This window comes from Lytechinus pictus, chromosome 4 (genome assembly GCF_037042905.1).
Source record: "Lytechinus pictus isolate F3 Inbred chromosome 4, Lp3.0, whole genome shotgun sequence".
NCBI lineage: Eukaryota > Metazoa > Echinodermata > Echinoidea > Temnopleuroida > Toxopneustidae > Lytechinus > Lytechinus pictus.
The window spans coordinates 6,335,290-6,354,014 of NC_087248.1; the positions used below are offsets into that span (position 1 = coordinate 6,335,290).

General features: G+C 37.8%; 1 protein-coding gene across 2 annotated transcripts in view; it reads right to left on the reverse strand.

The window, feature by feature from the left end:
• Positions 1 to 18,154, reverse strand: part of LOC129259119 (PAX3- and PAX7-binding protein 1-like) — a 24,447-nt gene extending 6,293 nt beyond the window's left edge. The window contains exons 1-13 of one of the 2 annotated variants that reach the window (XM_064098244.1): positions 17,756 to 18,154; positions 13,895 to 14,008; positions 13,113 to 13,322; positions 12,059 to 12,292; positions 11,281 to 11,384; positions 10,096 to 10,355; positions 9,405 to 9,594; positions 7,266 to 7,492; positions 5,875 to 5,990; positions 4,996 to 5,195; positions 4,044 to 4,191; positions 3,480 to 3,598; positions 2,896 to 2,972 (exon numbers count right to left, since the gene is read on the reverse strand). In XM_064098244.1, coding sequence (XP_063954314.1) covers positions 2,896 to 2,972; positions 3,480 to 3,598; positions 4,044 to 4,191; positions 4,996 to 5,195; positions 5,875 to 5,990; positions 7,266 to 7,492; positions 9,405 to 9,594; positions 10,096 to 10,355; positions 11,281 to 11,384; positions 12,059 to 12,292; positions 13,113 to 13,322; positions 13,895 to 14,008; positions 17,756 to 17,990 — 2,234 coding nt within the window. In that variant the 5' untranslated portion in view covers positions 17,991 to 18,154. Of the gene's footprint in view, positions 1 to 2,895; positions 2,973 to 3,479; positions 3,599 to 4,043; positions 4,192 to 4,995; positions 5,196 to 5,874; positions 5,991 to 7,265; positions 7,493 to 9,404; positions 9,595 to 10,095; positions 10,356 to 11,241; positions 11,385 to 12,058; positions 12,293 to 13,112; positions 13,323 to 13,894; positions 14,009 to 17,755 lie in introns of both variants that reach the window. The other variant, XM_064098243.1, reaches the window with a different exon arrangement.
• Positions 18,155 to 18,725: the final 571 nt, after the last annotated feature.

Genomic DNA, 18,725 nt, shown 5'->3' on the forward strand with positions numbered 1-18,725 from the left:
GTGCAAAAAATGGGCAAAAATCTGTAAATTCCTACGTCACGTATGTGGTAGGTACCGACTTGGCACGGATTTTGGAGTGCGCAGACACGACGCAGAACTTTTAGTGCAGGAGGAACTTTCGCTGCGTGCGGGCTATGTTCAAGCTATGGATTTGCCCCTCGTGCACACATGCACGCCCTCGGTACTGCCAAAGCATGCACAAAGCACCGACTCCATGAGACTTATTAGATATTCCTGTACCGAAGGCGCACTTAGCTAGTGAGTGCTGCTCATGGAAAAGTGTATGACCCGTGCTTACTCGGCACTTACCCAATCCAATTATTCAAATGAGCATGAAGAACTCACATGCACGTGCAGAGTAAGCATGTGATCAGCACTCACAACGCACGTTGTGCTCACTGATTTGTGCAGCATATATAAAGCCGAGCCGATGGAGGAGTAACATCATTTCGTCACCAAGATGCCTAAGAAGCTGAGAAAGCAGTTACATGTACCGGCCAAAAAGGCCCAGCAGAAGCAGGCCGCGGAAGAAGGGATGGTCAGAGAGGAAGAGTGTCATGAGCGAAGCATCAGATCATGCAGAAGGTGACATCGGAGACCTCAATCTTGAACGGGTTGCTACTGGATCGCAGTGTGGGGCAAGGGATAAGACCAGCTGCTCTTTTACACTGAAAAAGGAGGAGTGTCTTGTCAAGGCAGACCAAAGCTACTAGAACCAACAGCGTAAGGACAAACTCCTGGACGAGCTTGCCGTTGAACTTCGCACAACTAGTAAGAACCCTCATTTTCACATGATGGTGTTTACATTTTATTTCAGGAGAGAAATGTACCATATAATACTATAACATGAATTATTTCAGCTATTAATATTGTCAATATTGATAATTCTGTATTTTCTTATTTTGCTCTACAGGAAAGCAGATTCAGGGGTGGTTTAAGAACATGCAGACAGGGGTGGGGAAGCTGTATAAGACAAAATCGGGCCAGGCAACACAAAATCTGCAACCAGACAGAGATGGCAGTTAAATAACTTTGGCTTCCTGAAAGCCCATATTGTTCCAAGAACCTATACTATGGAGACAACACTGGTAACAAGCTTTTTTTTATTAAATGGATACATTTTTAGTTAAATAAAACCCAACATCATTACAATACACATTATGTACAGGCTACATTGAATGACTTGATATATCATTTCTATATTTCAGAACATTTGAGTAAAATGAAGAAAGCAAACTTAATGTGTAAAACTTTTCTTTTTCACTATCAGCTGGAGGAGACGACGGGCAAAGAGAGGATGAAGAGTCGGCACACTCAATGCCCAACACTTCAGCATCTTCCCCCTCTGCGGTCACCCAACATGCCTAAAAGACCAAGCCTCCAGCTAACAAGAAGCCCAAAATCGACGACCTTCTCATAAAGTTCCTAGACAGGCCCAGGCCAGAGGACGTCCTTAGTTCATTGTTATAACCGTTGGTGTTAAATGTATATTTCATATTGAATATTTGCAATGGCACTTTGCTTTAGATTTCACATTTTTCAACATAACATCATAGTGCAGTACTATGATATGCATAATCAATATTGTTCTTACAGGCATGACAAAAGTATCACATTGTTTTGGGGTGTGTTTTTTAAATGATAAACTTAGTGTAATTTTACGTCTCTGCTTTTCTGCAGTTACAGACGATTGCCAGCCCTGCCCCTGCACCCGCGGAACCCGACGAGCGAACAGCATTCAGTCAATGGATCACGGCCAGGATGATAGGGATACCCAATGACAGATGGAACGACTTCCAATTGGATGTTATGCACCTGATGCAAGATTACAGCAAGCCTCAATGCAATCCTGACATGTGTCCATCTCAAACTGCACAACCCAGGCCAATGGCACCAGTTCAGCAACAGTCCATTTTGCCACTCTCTTTCCGGAATTAAGGCAAGTAATGCCACGTCTTGCTCATGTCCTGCCTCTTGAAGCTACTCTTGCAGCATCAGAAGTCTCTGGAGTCTCTGGGGTAGAAGAGGCAGCATCTTGAAGAACTTCGGAAGATCAATCTCTATAAATATACCCCACCACATCAGGCAAAAAAAAACTCACGTTCATCGCAAGTGCACGCACTTATAACGTGCGAGTAAGTAAGGACGGCGTACGTGAGCAGTACGTGTAAGTATGCCTTCGTACCATAATGAGCCAAATCTAACAAACAATGTTTATTAAACAAAATACTGAAAAGATTTTAATACTCCACAATGCCTTTCCTCGGTGAATCTGTATTTCACACACAGTGCAATTAATAGCAAAATCGAATGACGAGAGCTGTACAGGGGAGGGTGGAATCCCTCTCGCTTAGCCTGGCGGAAATCATCGGATATCGATGGATAGCGCCACCACCACACTAAACTTAACCAACCAACAACAACTCACTTAACACGTGCACAACGTACATTGCATGCAATCGCTCACTGCCAGGCGTGACGCGCGGGCCGCCCACGCGCTACGTTCTGACAACTTGCAGTCATACGAGTGACGTGCATTGACGTACTTGCTCCCTGCGTTCGCCACTTCTCCCTACGTTTTCAGAAAAACGTAGCGACCGTAGCCTCAAAAAAAAAAAACGTACGGCGGCTTGTGACCAGGGCTTTACAGATACACTTAATTGACTGATCAATTGTTTCTTTCATATTACAGATATATGTAGATTTCACCTTTAAAAATACCATATCTAAATTATAGATATCCATATAAAATTAATATGATGGTTGCTATGACGAGGGTTGAGTATCCATGAAAAATTTAGCGTCCTTGAAAACAGGTTTCCTCTTTTTGGGACAGTGTACATACATGAAGATATTATATTTGTGACTGTTAGAATTAGGGTAGAAAATACTCACTCTGCAGGGAAGAGAGGCATGTAAACATCATCATCTAGAGTTCTTCTTATCCTCATTACAACTGATTTGAGGAGGAGCTGTATAAATTGTAAAAAGAAGGGACAAAGATTGTGTGAACATCATGTAATGTGTCAATGTAGTGTGGTAAGAGACCCTTTTACATCTTTCCAAAATTATCTTATTGACTGGTAACAATTAAACCTTAAACCCTGTGATGTACTGAAAACATTGCAAACAAAAAATTGAATTGAATTTTTGTGATTTCCCCAAAACAGATTGATAAAGAGTTGTTGTGAATGAGTGGATAAGTCTCCGGACTATGGACCTTGAGGTCCGTGGTTTGAATCCCACCACAGCATTTGCGTCCACTGGCAAGGCGTTTACCTACATTTCCCACTATCCATCCAGGTGAAGTAAATTGGTACCTGGTATGAAGAAATTCCTTGAATGCTTAAGTGCCTAGGCAGCCCAGCTAAAGCAGGGCCCGCTGGGAGAACAGTTTTCGGAACTGAAGTAGCTACCCTGGGTATATATGATCTTATTATTATTGTAATAAAGAGTTTGCTGTGAAGTCTTCAACCCACCTGTGTGTTCTTGTTATCTGCGGAGACCGTAGGGTAATCCTGAGCTAGCTGATGTATGGTGTCTATCAAACGATGGGTTTGTAACGTAGATGTAGGATCCCAGACATTTTCTAAAAGATCTGTGTCAGAATAAATAAAAATAAACAATAGTGAAATGCCTTTAAGTGCCACTCACAGTGATATTCTTCCTTATTTATATACATTGGTTAGAAAAATCTCACAATGATTTTACACCTTTTGAAAGATATGTGACATATGTGACAATTATAATAACTCTAATAACTTCAATTTATCTTCTCAAGAAATTAAAAGTTCCTTATTACAGAGATTTCTTATAACATTTTCACTTTCAAATCTGACTTATTTCAGGTGCACTGCACATATCCTGATTATATGATTTATGAGTGAAATATCACTACAAAATTGAATAAATTAAATTATTTTTTTCTTTTAAAAAAGTTCATTAGGTAGTATAACAGAGATCACAAGTACAATACACATGTTCTTAATGGATTCCCTGTAAATTTCATCACATTCTCCCGTAGAAAATCACAGGTAACCTACCTGAGAGTTTTGGTAATACAATCTTCTCGATGATGCGAGGGATAAGCTTGATATCATCGTCCTCTCTGTCATAGTCATCTTCATTCCTGAAGCCATAGAACATTAATGTATCATACCATGGGTAGGACTCCATGTCCTTACAGTTGGCCTGCAAAGACAAATGATAAATGAAATTTAGGCCACATTGATAAATACATGTGTATATGGGTGATTCCATAAAGTATTAATGTTTGATCCCATATATGTGGAATCTGTTTTCTAGTCGATATGAAAGGATGTAATGAACTAAAATTATCATGGATTGAGAAATTCTTCGAATAAAGTAAGAATGGAGAAAATAGGGAACGGATGTGCAATAAGGTTGATAATTTCATGGAATTCCCCATATACCACATGAGCTCATTAAAACGATCAGGCCTTTCCATCTTTTCAACCTGCTTCGGGCCATATCAAGGATTCAACCAATTATTATATCCTGAAAGACTACTCTAACCTCGCACCTTCCATTTACTATCCTTCATTTTTACTTCATTCTAAATATTCCAACAGTCTGTATCAAAACTAACCACATGGTGGACTGGAATGTCCTCCTGATTCATTAGTTATCACAGGAGAGGACAGATGGACAGACATATAGTGCCACTTGCTCATTTACAAGATACAAACTATTATAATCCTCTTGTGAAAAGTTTGTACAAAAATTTGACTTTGTAATGAAATGAAGAAGAAAAGATACTAGCAGTTATTCAATTATTTCTTTGATACACTATCTTTTTCATGAATGTTAAACAAATAACGAAGATGAAACATAGCATTCTATAATATTGTGGACTTAAATTCTTGATTAGTCTGGTGTTAATCCAAGTTTAGTTAACATAATGCAACACGATGCCTCAGCCAAGAGACTTCAATGAATGAAGGGATAAAAAAATGTTTTTTATTTCAACCATACCTCAAGAGGGTTCCAGCAAAGAAGTTCAAGACGGACGAAGGGCTCACACAGCTTGGGTAAACACAGACCAATGTAGGCATCAGAGTAAGAATCACCCTGGGAAAACTTCCAGCGTTGGAATCGCTTGATGATGGCTGGTAACGAACAGAATTCATCCTCCACATCCTCAAAGACTCTGCTCTGCTCTGTCACAATGCGTTCTGGGATGAGAGAGGCATTGAGGATTGATATTCTGGGAATAAAATCTATGGTAACTCTGCCACTGTAACAGCTCAGCAGCCAATCAAAATCAAGGTTTCCGCGTTAGTCACAAAAAATGGCAAAGTTATCATAGTTGTAATTTTTTTGGTACAGGCCCTTGCATTTGAGGGAATTTATATTTCTTTACTACAGAAATAATTGGGACATCTATCTAATTCTATCTAGTATCTCCATGTCGTCTCTAATAGCTAGTATCTCCATGTGGTCTATTATAGCTAGTATCTAAGGAGCAAAGTGAGAGATGTGGGAAGAATTAAACTGTTCATATGGATTTGCTTCATCTACCTCGAAACAATCTACCTTTCCCAGTTCCTAATGCATATTTCACAACATAGTAATATTGCTTAAAAAACGTGCCTAACTTTTATGGATATACCTAGAGCTGCTGATCACAAGTCAACCTTAAAAAAAAGTTGTGATGAATTAGAGTTTTATCATTGATAAAAGCTCACAATTTGATTTACAATCATGGAATTCAATTAATTACAGAATGATATAGATTATGTCAGTTGTCAGTGAAAATCACTGGAATATCTATTTATAAAATGCTATCCAGGTGATGGAATCAGGAAAGTCTCAAAATGTTCAGGTGACTTAGAAAATGCTATATAAACTTACCCTTTTCTGTCTTGAATTTAGCCAGCATGCTGTCAGTGACTTCATCATCACTAGAGGTACCATGGTTGTGTTCTTTGAATTGGTTCTCCATCTTCCTAGCTCTTCTTCTTCTCGCTCTAAAAATAAATATAACGATGGACAATTTGTTAAGTATGATCATAAAGGGGTACTATGTGCTGTAAATGTTCATATCTAAATAGAAGTTATTGAATTTTTAAGTTTAGCAATATTTTGTGAAAACAGTTATATGCACATTGTCATGAATATTCATTAAGTGGGCTAATGATGTCACATCCCCACTTTTCTTTTTCTTATGTTATTACATGAAATCATAATTGTTTTATTTTTTCATACATATGTGAATAATGTGTCTCCTTTATAATGAAATAAGTTGCAGCAATAAGACCTAATGCACTAACTCAGTTGTCAATCCAATTGTTTCAATTCTTGGTAAAAACAAAAATAGAATAAACCTAATTTCATATAATAAAATACAAAAGAACAAGTGGGGATATGTCATCATCAATTCGCTCATTGAATATTCATGAAGACATGCCTAGAACTGTTTCAACGGAATAATGCAAATCTTGAAAATGCCATAACTTTGTTATACCTTGTCTGATTTTGATCAAAATTTCAGTGATTTGTTTGTCTGATTTTTCTTTATCTGTTTAAATCATATTACTTTTAGCCCAGAGCATCCCTTTAAAGCCCTAAATATAAATGAGACACCCAGGGTCATTTTGTGCAAGAAACTTACGTTTCATTATTTCATTGTATTGTTCTTACATTCATCTGGTTTCAGCTCACAACCCTTTTCCCTCCGAGTTCATGAACCTCGAAACTACAACAAACTCTGATATACATTCGACCAAATCCCTCTATGGATCTATCCAGTCACAGGATCACACTATGGTTTAACATCTTCTATCCGTGCTTTCCTATAGACCTAGTGTATCATTCACCCAAGGTTCAATTGAGGCATGGCATACCTGGGGGCCGTTTCATAAAGCTGTTCGTAAGTTAAGAGCAACTTTAAGAACGACTGGTGATCCTTTCTTACGCGCTAAACCATTGCCAATGAATATACCATTTACCACAAGAAAGGATCATCAGCCCTTAAAGTCGCTCTTAACTTACGAACAGCTTTATGAAATACCCACCGGGTCACATCTTAATCGCCTACGGACTGAAAAAAAAAACAGGATGATGCAAATTCCTCATGCAAAAATTGTGACTGCAGGGAGAATCAGACAATGCAACACATTTTGCTCTGTCCCCTCAACTAGAATCACTAGCAATGATTGAGACTTTCAGCACTAAAGCCAGATCTTGTACTTTTTAATGGACAAAAGTTGTGTAGTGGCCCAAGAAGACTCTGATATCCTTACCTCCTTGCTTCCCTCTCAGCGCTCCTTCTCTGCCTCGCCTCCTCGTCTTCCCTTGCAGCTTTCTTCTCACTGCGATTCATGTTAGCCCCTGCCGCTGCCTTGTGGGACATCCCGGTGAACTCCGCTGATTGGTCCTTGATGTCCAGCTGACGTCTCTGTAGCAGCTGATTGGCTCGGTTCTTGAACAGGTTCAAAATGGCCGTCTCAAGACCGTTGATGAGAGGAACCTGGTGGATTCAAGAGAAAAGGGAAATTGTAAAAAAAATGCAGGGGGCGGGGAACTGCCATTTAGACTACACCCACTTTGTCTCCTTTCCATTTGGTCTCATCCAACATGGTCTAATCCTAGTTCATCTACTTACCATTTGGTCTAATTGCCATTTAGACCATTTACCATTTTTTCTAATTGCCATTTAGGCTATAATATACCCATGTCATCTAATATTAACTTGATCTATTCGACTGAGTTCAATTAAAATTGACTATGAACCAAATATTCCCATGACAAAATGCAAAATGATAATTGGTGTATATACCAATATACACCAATACATTTATTTTTTTTCTTTATGATTCATACTAAAATCAATTGCTGATATATTATGTTTGTTACGTAATGAAAATTGTATTTGTATACGAATGTTATGAATGCAGAAGAAAAAGATAAATCAAATCAAATCAAATATACCATCTGGACAGCAGACCCAATGACAGACCAAATAATCATTGGACCAAACGGTAATTAGAACAAATTGATAGTAGACCAAGTTTGTTGATTTGAATAAAAAGAGAAAAATCCAACAAGCAAAACACTGAAAACTTCATCAAAATCGGATGTAAAATAAGAAAGTTATGACATCATAAAGTTTCGCTTAATTTCACAAAACAGTTATACGCACATCCTGGTCGGTATGCAATTGAGAAGACTGATGACATCATCCACTCACTATTTCTTTTGTTTTCTATTACATGAAATATTCTAATTTTCTCCTCATTGTCGAGTGAAACAACGATTGATTCCTCCATGAACATGTGGAACTAGCATTGCTTAAAACTATATGATTCAGTCAAGTTGGTCCCTATTGTCAAATCTGTAAAAAAATGAAATATTGTATAATTCAAACAATAAAAAACAAAAGAAATAGTGACGGACATCATTGACTGTCTCATTTGCATGTCACTGAATTGTGCATATCACTGTATTGTGAAAAATAAGTGAAACTTTAATATGTCATAACTTTCTTATTTTATGAAATTTTCAGCGTTATGCTAGTTTCGATTTTTCTCTTTTTATTCAAATCACAAAACTTGGTCTACTATCAACATTTTTCTGGGGTGGACTTGACCTTTAAGATGATCTAAGAATTAGACCATTTGCTATTAGACCAATTGGATATAAACCATTGGGACTGCATGAATTCATGTGTTTCTAACACAAATACCAAAGACATTACTAGATTGATTATCTATACATTTCATATTAAGATTTCAAAGTAAACAAAACTGTAAAGATTGTCTGTACAAAAAGACAAATCATGTCAGTACAAAAAACATAAGTCTTAAAAACCCTTTCATTCCCCTTAATACTAGAAATGTTAAGAAACAAATAATCTTGCACACTGAGTAACAAGGTTAAATATTAATAACAAGACAAATCAAATAGTATGCATATGGGTCAAAATATTCTACAAGACTGAACAAAAGACCAAAAGGAGAACTAACACAGCAGAAAGGTCAGAAATAAGGAATTTATGAAAAGGTCAAATAAAATTTACACAGATATTTCAGATGACACAAAATTACGATGAAACAGTCTATGTCAACTAATATAAAAGCAACAAGCAACATGAATGAACAAGAATGAGCAATATTTTTCAAATATAAGAAAGGATGTATTAGACATTCACTGATTTACGGTTAAATGACCAATAGAACAGACACCAACACATACACACACTGATACATTGTAATGAGCCAATCATTTACACAAAACAATGACAACAATGAAACAAGAAAAACATACAGTGACAGTCACAGAAAATACAAATTCAACACATATCAGTAAGAACAACTAAAAAAATTAAATAATCTTCAGTAACAAAGGGGGAAGTTAAGGCACCCTTGTTACATAAGACGCACCTTTTCATCCAGACATTCTACAAGGTCTCTGACATACCCCCTCATCTCTTGGAAGAAGTTGTACTGTCCGGATACATCCCCCTGGGTGTCCCTAAGATTGGTAGAGCTCAGGGCCGCGTCCTGCAGCCTCTCAGAGACACTGTCCTGCTCACGTAAATGGGCATTATGTATCTCCTGGATGGATTCAAGTCTATAGAACAACAGTGAAACATAGATATTGGGTTGGTAAATTATTTAGATTATTGTCTACTTTAATATGCAATAGGCATGACATTGACAATGGAACTAAATGTAAGCAATTTCAAGACACTATTACCCAAATCATCTGATTCCGTCAGAATTGGAGTCATTAGATTTTTATTCATATGTATTCAGTGCTATATAACAGCAGACAATTTTTATTATTGTTTTCATTGCCCATACATAATGTATACACATTCTCATGGGCATTTCAACTAAAGACTTTGTTGGATATGCTATTCTCATTATGAAACAGGCTTCAGCATTTGTGGTCATCACCATTGGTTTATTTATCAAAACCATAATAGGAACTCAAATGATCCTTGATTCTTTTCATGCCTTCTTCTGTCTAAATGAGCATAAGTCACAGCCATTTTGACCACTGCCCAATTTTCTTCCTTCTATATTCAGAGAACAACAGAATAAAAATCACTCTTTATCAGAAACTCACCTCTGCTTCAGCCGTTTCAACACTCCCTCTACATTAATCTCTGGTAGCTTGGTAGGCAAAGATAACGCATCAGGGACCCCTGCCTTGGGCTGTTCCTGAGGTGACTCCACCCCAGTGGAGTAGGCCGATCCAAGCATCAAGCTCTGGTCCACTGCAGGGTACGCTGTGCTCTCTGCAGGGTAGTAGGCATACTGCTGCTGGGGGTAGTAGCTGGTTGGGTCAGGGGTCGATGTGTCTGCACTGGGACCACTCGGCTGGGCCTGAAAGTGTCAGAAAATGTAGAGTGTCAAAAACTTGCAAACTCGAACTTGATTCTTAGATACATTAACTCTTCTGCCTAAAATATGCATACAATCTTTCAAATATTCCAAGAATCTACTTTTGGACAATGAAATGCAAATAATTTCTATAGAATTAGTAAAAAAATTCCACTTTTTCTTTCCACCCTACTTACCTCTCTTACCTATTAAAGGATGCATACGTATAAATATATATTATGGTTCAAGTCAGAACGAAAGTCTTAATTTCATACTGATGCAATAATTTGTTTACAAGGAGACATACAGATGTGAAAACCAGAGCCAGCATCTAATGCGCACATCTGCTCTCAAACATCATTTGAAGGTTCCAAACTTTCTGATCATCTCTCATTGGACAATTCTATGAATTAAAATATTGTTCAATTCAGGAGTTCCTTTATATTTGATATCAATATAATAATGTGTTTACATAAATACATGCATATCTGAAAATAATAGCCCCGATGTGGACAAAAACATTTGCTTGCTACATCTGTTTGATGAAGTCCATTTTCCCCGACTATCCATCCCTCTAAGGATAATTCTTTCACCAATTATTTGTACATTCTACAAGCAACAATGAAGGCACAGTCAAACCTGTATATGATTCCCAGACAAGGAGACAAGAAAAGAGATGGCCTTTACATGTTTTAGTAAGGGAAAATATTCAAAAGAAACCGAATTTGTGATATTTATAAACAAGTGGTCCTTCTACACAGGTTGTCGCTAAAGCAGGTTTGACTTTATTTCAAAAATGCCATAAGCACCCTTTTGGATATAAACATAAGAACTCCGCCAAGAATCAAGTGTTGGGTCACTGAATGGTTGTTGCCATGGAGACACCTACCATTAGTTGGGCATACATTTGGTACTGTGGTATCATCACCTGAGGTACGCTGGTACCCTTTTTGATCTGCTCCTGTTCCCATCTCTCTAGCTCCTCGTTGTGACCTTCATGCTCCTCGCTCTTCACCTCTGGACTTAGTCCTCCTGTAACCATACAAACCAACATGTAAGTATAGGAAACTTTTTATAAATAAAAGGCAAATGGTTGGTCTAACCTGGGAGATGTTTCAGAAAGATTTAAATGTGACTAAAAATCTCTTAAATTCTCAGTTGCATGTGGCATTTAATGCAAGACCACATTGTTCAGATCATCCTCGGTGGACTCGCACTACCACGTACTCATCAATGATGTTATGCGTTAGATATCATGTACACGTTGGTGTTCAGGCATAACCCTACGTCACACTTGACTCTATGTGAAATGTTGCCCAGGGGCCCGTTGCATAAAACTTTTTACCTGAGAAAACTCAGGTTGTTTTTACCGGAGTTTTTGCCCTGTGTTAAAGTCAATGGCAGAAATCAGACTAACCTTAGTTTTTACCAGAGTTTTCTCAGGTAAAAAGTTTTATGCAATAGGCCCCAGGTATGATATAAACTTCAACTTGAAAAAATTATTTGACTTATGCTGTTTTTGTATATTCTACATCTTTGCCTTATGTGGGAATATGCAGTGAGTGACATTGTGGATACCCAATTGTTTTGCCCATGGGGATATTAGAAGACTGGAAGGGGTCAGATGCTACATGGGCTCCAAAGGCTAAGCATAGCTCAGACGCTACTAAGGCACCAAACATAGATTAAAATTAAGTTCACCCAACCTGCATTCAGCGCTTCCTGGACTCTTTGACGGCTGGTCTGCTGTTTGACAGTGAACCCCATCCTTCCTTCATCACTATCACTACCACTCTGATCATTATCATCATCACGGACCAGACGGGAAGTCTCTGACTGGAAGCGCTGGGTGTCATCCACAGGAATGAAGTCCCCTCTCTCACGAGCCATCTGTCTCCGTTTCCGGGCTGCGTGGATCAAGTTGGCATTTGGTATGACACCTGTTTGGGAGGCAAAGCATGAAGGTAGTGGTGAACTGCACATGAAATTAATGCTAATTGGAAAGTTAAAGCCTTCTTTTTAAGAAGTTCAATCAATTTCTGACATTTCTGGGTGACAACCCATATGGACAATGGTCAAATAACAAACTTGTGGTAGAGTTCTATCTGTCAAGCAGAGGGTGGTTCAACCCCTATCGCTAAAAATATTTCTTCCTCATTTTTCAGATCGAGCTTGCAACCTCATTTCTTGGAAGCAAAAGAGTGTCTTTTTATTGAGTGTTTCATGTTGGTCCAATATCAATGAATTTGTAACGTTTCAGATATAATTTCAACTGAGAAAAGGCAAATTACAAATCTTGTATGAAGTGGGATCTGTTGCAGAAAACTCAAAAAATCAATTGCAACTGACTATCAACCAATGATATGTGCGTATAATGACTTGCGCTTGATTTTAGAGTTGCATCTGATGCGACTCTTTCTGCAACTGGCCCCAGATTTGCAAATTTGCTTCCACTTGGGCGATTATTCAACCTTTCTCAGGTTGACTTATATAGATAATGTAGAGGGCAGATACAAGTAGCATACTAATTTCCGAGCTGGCAACTCCACCACTATTCACTTTTCAGGGAGAATTTACTAAGTAGGGAGATCTTCCTTGATTACACAATCCAATGAAAGAAATTAATGTATGAATCAGGGAGATGTTGAAAATCTGTAGTTTTTCAATCTAAAATCAGTCAATATTCAGGGACTCTCCCTGACAATCAAAGAGACTTGTAGCCCTGTAATTTCACAAGGCGGTGCTTTTTAGAGAACTAACCTGGCATGAAACCGGTAAACTGTGTCTTCTTGCCCATCTCCTCCAGGTCTTCTTGAGCTAACGCTGCTGCTTCTGCATCCATCCCATTCAATACTACCTCCTTCTTCTCTTCTTTTACCTCGGTCTTGATGAGTCTAGGGATGTCGTCCTTCTCTTGTTTGATGCTTGCATTGCTGACCAGTCCTCCTCCATTTTTCTGAGCTCCTATATCTGCAGAATATTTATGGCAAAATTTGCGCAAATAATAATTAAAAAAGCTAAGCATTCATTATCAATTCTCGAAACGAATGTCGGGACTCTAAATTGCTTTTTATATTTTGGCATGCAAAGATCTAAAGTTTAACTAATTACAGCAGAAACCGGTAAATTAATTTTCTATATTAGATGCAAGCATGACAAAATTATCTGAGTGATTTCACTTTGTTCGCCCAAAAATGTCCAGCTCATTCAAATTTAAATTGCTCATCAATTTGGTGCCATTAGATATCCCAGAATAAAAGTAAGAATGTAAGTTAGTTCTATGAAAAATAAAAAACTGTGAGATTAAACATGCTGATGAAGCAAAGCCAAAATACCAACATTGAAACCCAACAACTTTAGATGTAAATGATGGTAAAACAATCTGAACATCCATTAACATTACAACGCCCAACTTTCTTTTCCTTCACATTCAGACAGAATGCATATTATTAATGATCAATTTGCAAAGTAAATTTTAGCATTCTGTCAAATGAGCACTTGGGATCCATTTTTAAATCAACATAGTGAGCCCTTAGTCTTACCGGGACTTCCTGTAGCGCTCTCTCCTTCGTCTCTCAATTGTTTCTGCCTTTCTCTTACTTTCCTGGCCTGTTTCCGACTGTGACTCGATTTCTTGATTTTGAAAACTTCACCACCTAAAAGAAGTATAAATACTAGTGTTACTTGGATTTTACTTCTGGATTTAACTTCACAACTAGCCATTGCGGCATGCACAGGTAATCCAAGCTACATAGGGAAGTTATGAATTGATCCAGAGGTTCGAGCCCTGGTCAAAGTGTTTTGGATGGTGACGTTAATCTTCAGTTCCAGTCATAAAAAATGTGTGATTGATACACGTCTGTAAAAAATCAATGACAGACACAAACTGGCTAGATCTACATGTAGTTGAATTAATGCAAGAGAAGGTAGGTGTTCCATTTCCAACAAAACAAGGCAGAGTAACAAAGTCACATTTCTCATGTCATCAGATGTTATCAAAGACTAAAATGTTTTAATTTTTTTTTTGAGTTTTCTCAAAATTTATTGAAATCCAACTTAATCAAAGGAAGGATTTCTTCATTTTCTTTTCCAGGATCGTCAGTGTTGTCTTTCGGTCATGGTCATGGACACTAGGCCTCTACAAAAAAAACGTTGAAAATCGCTTGCTTGCTTGATAGAAAAAAATGGTTTCCCAATTTTTTTTTCAGAATTCTTTTGCTCTTAAATTTTTTTTATGATGGTACTACACTTAATTTCAAAGATTAAAAAAACAGGTCTTTTATAGAAAAATAACTAATAATGCGAATCATAGTAAAGAACATGTCTATTATCAGCAAAGTCATGACATCAGTTCTTATTGCCATCATAGACATGGATCTGCTAATTTTTACTCAGTTTCACTAGTAGCTCACCACACTACCTTTAAAGGTATCAAACTAAGTCACTGCCGATCATGATGACAAACATTGCTGATTTTAGTCTGACAAGTGACAGCTATTTATTTACTGGGTTGGGAACAAATACGAATCTTGAGGCTGAGTCACAAAGTTTGCCATGAGCAGCTCAAGAATCAGCCAGCTTGCTCGAGTCACTCGTAATTATGTATTGCTGGCAAAAAGGTGCTATACCATCAGAGAGCACTGTAACTTGTCTGAGATGTAGTTGGATCCAAATGAGCTCCAAATTGATGGGAATAAATATCATACGTAATTTTCTCTGGATGGTCATTTGAATTGGTATTCAATGCTGATATAACGATTGTGAGGAAAGATTGTTGAATATGAGTTATGACGATGTTCGAGAATCGTGATATGATTGATAATCCATGTTTTATTTATTTTTAGACACAAGTGAAGAGCATGCAGGGATCAAAATAAATATGAATGTCATAGATCGAGCTCTAAATTTATATAAATTATTATTGGATGTTAAATATATTACGATATCATAAGATTTTATAGCCATACATGTACTAAAAATATTGGCAATGTCAGTAAAGTATTTTATGTTCATATGGAAATGTTAATACTGTCATTAATTTTATTCCATCTCTGGACGTCTCCGAGAAAAGAAGCACAATGCGCATGCGCATTCTATGACGTATTTTCCATTCATGAATTCAGAGCCCAAAGAGCACAAAAGAGCTTCAAATTGATGGGGAAAAATATCAAACGTAATTTTCTGTTTTGTCATGTAAAATGTTATCATATGGTGATATTACGATCATGAGAAGAGTTAATGCATATTGACAATGTTCGAGAATCAATCCTGACGTGATAATTTTTTTTAGACAAGTGCACTCACGTCGATCGTGATTTGATGTCCGTCATTCAAAATTAAAATGTAATACATGTTTCACATCAAGCTCTCAATTCATTTGAATTTAAAATGATTATCATATGCAAATTATTGTTAAAATATTACTATTAGAGGTCTAAATAATGTTCTATGGTCATGATATTAATATTGCGCGCTAATGCAGTTTCGCACTGGTCGATTACCAGCATACCTCACCACCAGTAACTGTTCACAAATGTCCTAGCAAGTCTCCCAGTCACATTTCGAGGTCAATATACCCACCGCTTTTCCAATTATTGTGATCAGGAACGGCTGCATTTTGGCTATGCTCTTAACATCGTCGTGCGAATCCTCAGTCATGCATCCCTTCGCTTGGATTCGCCGTGCACCATAATGTTGATATGGACTGAAGTTAGTAACCAAATCATGTGAACATGCTGCAAACAAACTGCCGGCATGCCGCAGCACGCAGGCGAGTCTTTTGGTCGCTAACTTCAGTAGTGACAGTACCATTATCAACATAACGGCCACTCACACGTATTGTGAGGTTAGTATTAGTATACTAACCTCGCACCATGAACCGCGTTTGGCAGTGGATTTCGAACTAGTGGGTCGCGCGTGCTGGGATCTCACTTCTGTTGTCCACAACACACGACTTCTAGTTCTATGGCTTGATTTTTCTGTGCGCGGCGGCATGTAATGAACCCTTGGGTGCATAACGGCGAGCGGCGAAGCCTAGTGAAGCGATGTTGGCGTTACTGATCGCGATATCCGGAAAAGCAGTCGGTATATTGACCTTGGAATGCGACCGAGACTGAGTGAGAGACTTGCTAATATCTAGTATGGCCTAAGAAAGGGATATGACATTTGCCACTAACACATGCATGCATGATTTGTGAACAATTTTTTAGATTCTACTGCCTTATAAAAATGGTAATCGTCCGGTGCGAAACTGCATTAGCACCTTAATCGTGTTAATATTGTTCATGAAACTGAAAGCGAGGTTTACTTTTACGTACGTTGATCGCGTCAATTTTCTGGTTTGATTAAAATAAAAAGCACAGTACTACCGGTATACTGCGCATGCGCAATTGATGGCGACGACTCCATTCATGAATTCATCGACAAGTAAGTCCAAGTCGAATTCTGATTGAAATAAAGTTCAATTCAAATTAGATCTAGGACATGTAGGAGTCTAGGACCCAATTCATAATTACACAGTTTCATTTTGGGGGAAACATAAATCAAGTAGTAGGCCTACCGTAAGGGCACTAGTATTCAACCCGTTTGGAGAGTTTCCTCAAATATATAGAAATATAGAATTTACCTGAATTTCAGACCCGTCTTATTTCCAAGAGCAAATGCTGGTTATTCTTTTTCCGTTATTTTTTTCTTCAACCAGTTGACTGTGTGCACGGGCGATCGAATTTTACGGCGACGGATTTTGGTACTAGTATTCAACCCGTCGGCACTAGTATTCAACCTAGCGATGAAAGATGGCCCTGTCTCTCAATCTGCCCTTGTCCCATCCGACTATGGACTAGACCATTTGAGATGAGACCAAACAGGGAATTAATCAAAGCCAGAGATTTACATAGATCTAGATCTAATTTAGCAATCTAAACCCTTTTGAATTTGAGATTTGCTATCAATCCTCACTAGGTTGAATACTAGTACCATTCAGTGCAAAAGGCCATCGCCGCATAATTCGATCCTCCGCGCATACAGTCGACAGATTGACAAAGAAAATATCGACAACAGATTACCCTGGAAAGAACAAAGGTGTGAAATTAAGATAAATTCCCTAGGCTAGGGCCTATTTGAATTTCTAAATATTTTGGGGAATATGTCAAAATCTTTGAATTATGCCGGGTTGAATACTAGTACCCATACGGTACTTAAGTTAGACATTACCGTTTATTTTGATGATTGTGTGAACCAAACGAAACGGCTGGCCGACGTTTGATCTTCTTTTTTTTTTCGATGCACCGAGTAGGCCTATTGCAAAATCTGCACCGGCGTTCGATGACATCGATCGAACACCGATTTTAAAATCGATTCGACTCAGGCTTAATTTTAACTACCAATTTTTAGCACCCCATTACCTTCACCGTCGTCTTCATCATAAGCAAATGTCAGCAAACTGGATCCTTGCTTTTTCTTCTCGGACTTTTCCTTCTTTTTGTTGGACTTTTCTTTTTCAAGTTGTTTGATTTGTGTGTGGTAATCCGTCTCCAAAAACGGAATTTGATTTCCTTTTGTGCTCACTGGTTCAGCTCTTTCCTCATCACTGTCACTTGTCCTACCCCTCTGCCGAATATTACGTTTCTTCTTCATCATCTTGATACTTTATTGGCCGAAAATGGGGGATTTAAGTCCTCAGACCCACAAGTACAACATGCCCGAAAATGAAATCAAGCAGTCGATTTTGTGTACAAAAATGAATGACGAAGTTTGCACGTTAGTTTTGTACATGATTTTGCTGATGCCAAATATGTATAGTCAATTCAGCAGCAGTATTATTTCCGTGAATATTATACAAGCACAATTCATTGCGGTAGCAGCGAATAGCTAGGATGAGCCAACCTCATCTCCACATACCGCGCTAGGTAATGATTTTCATTATGTACTTACTTGAATGTGAATATTATAAAAAGAGAAAATTGTTGATAAAGAAATGCTGCTATTGAAATAGACCTATATCAAACTATGCAAATCCAAATTATCTATGCAAAGGGCAAATAATCTATTATCCTGATCAAATTATATCACTTTATATTGCAAACTCAGTTTGAATTCATCATTCCATATTATTTTTAAATCATTAGGCCTATATTAATAAATAATAAAATAATAATATGAACATTTGTAATGCGCCGGTATCCATCATAAAAAGATGCTCATGGCGCAATAAAGAAAAGAAAAGAAAAGAAAAGGAAAAAGAAAAAGAAAGGAAGGAAGAAAGAAAACCTACTAAAAAGAGGGGTAGAATAACAATTACCTAAAAGCTTGCGTGAATAACCAGGTTTTAAGAGAACTTTTGAAAGTGATGAGACAAGAAATATTGCGGATTTC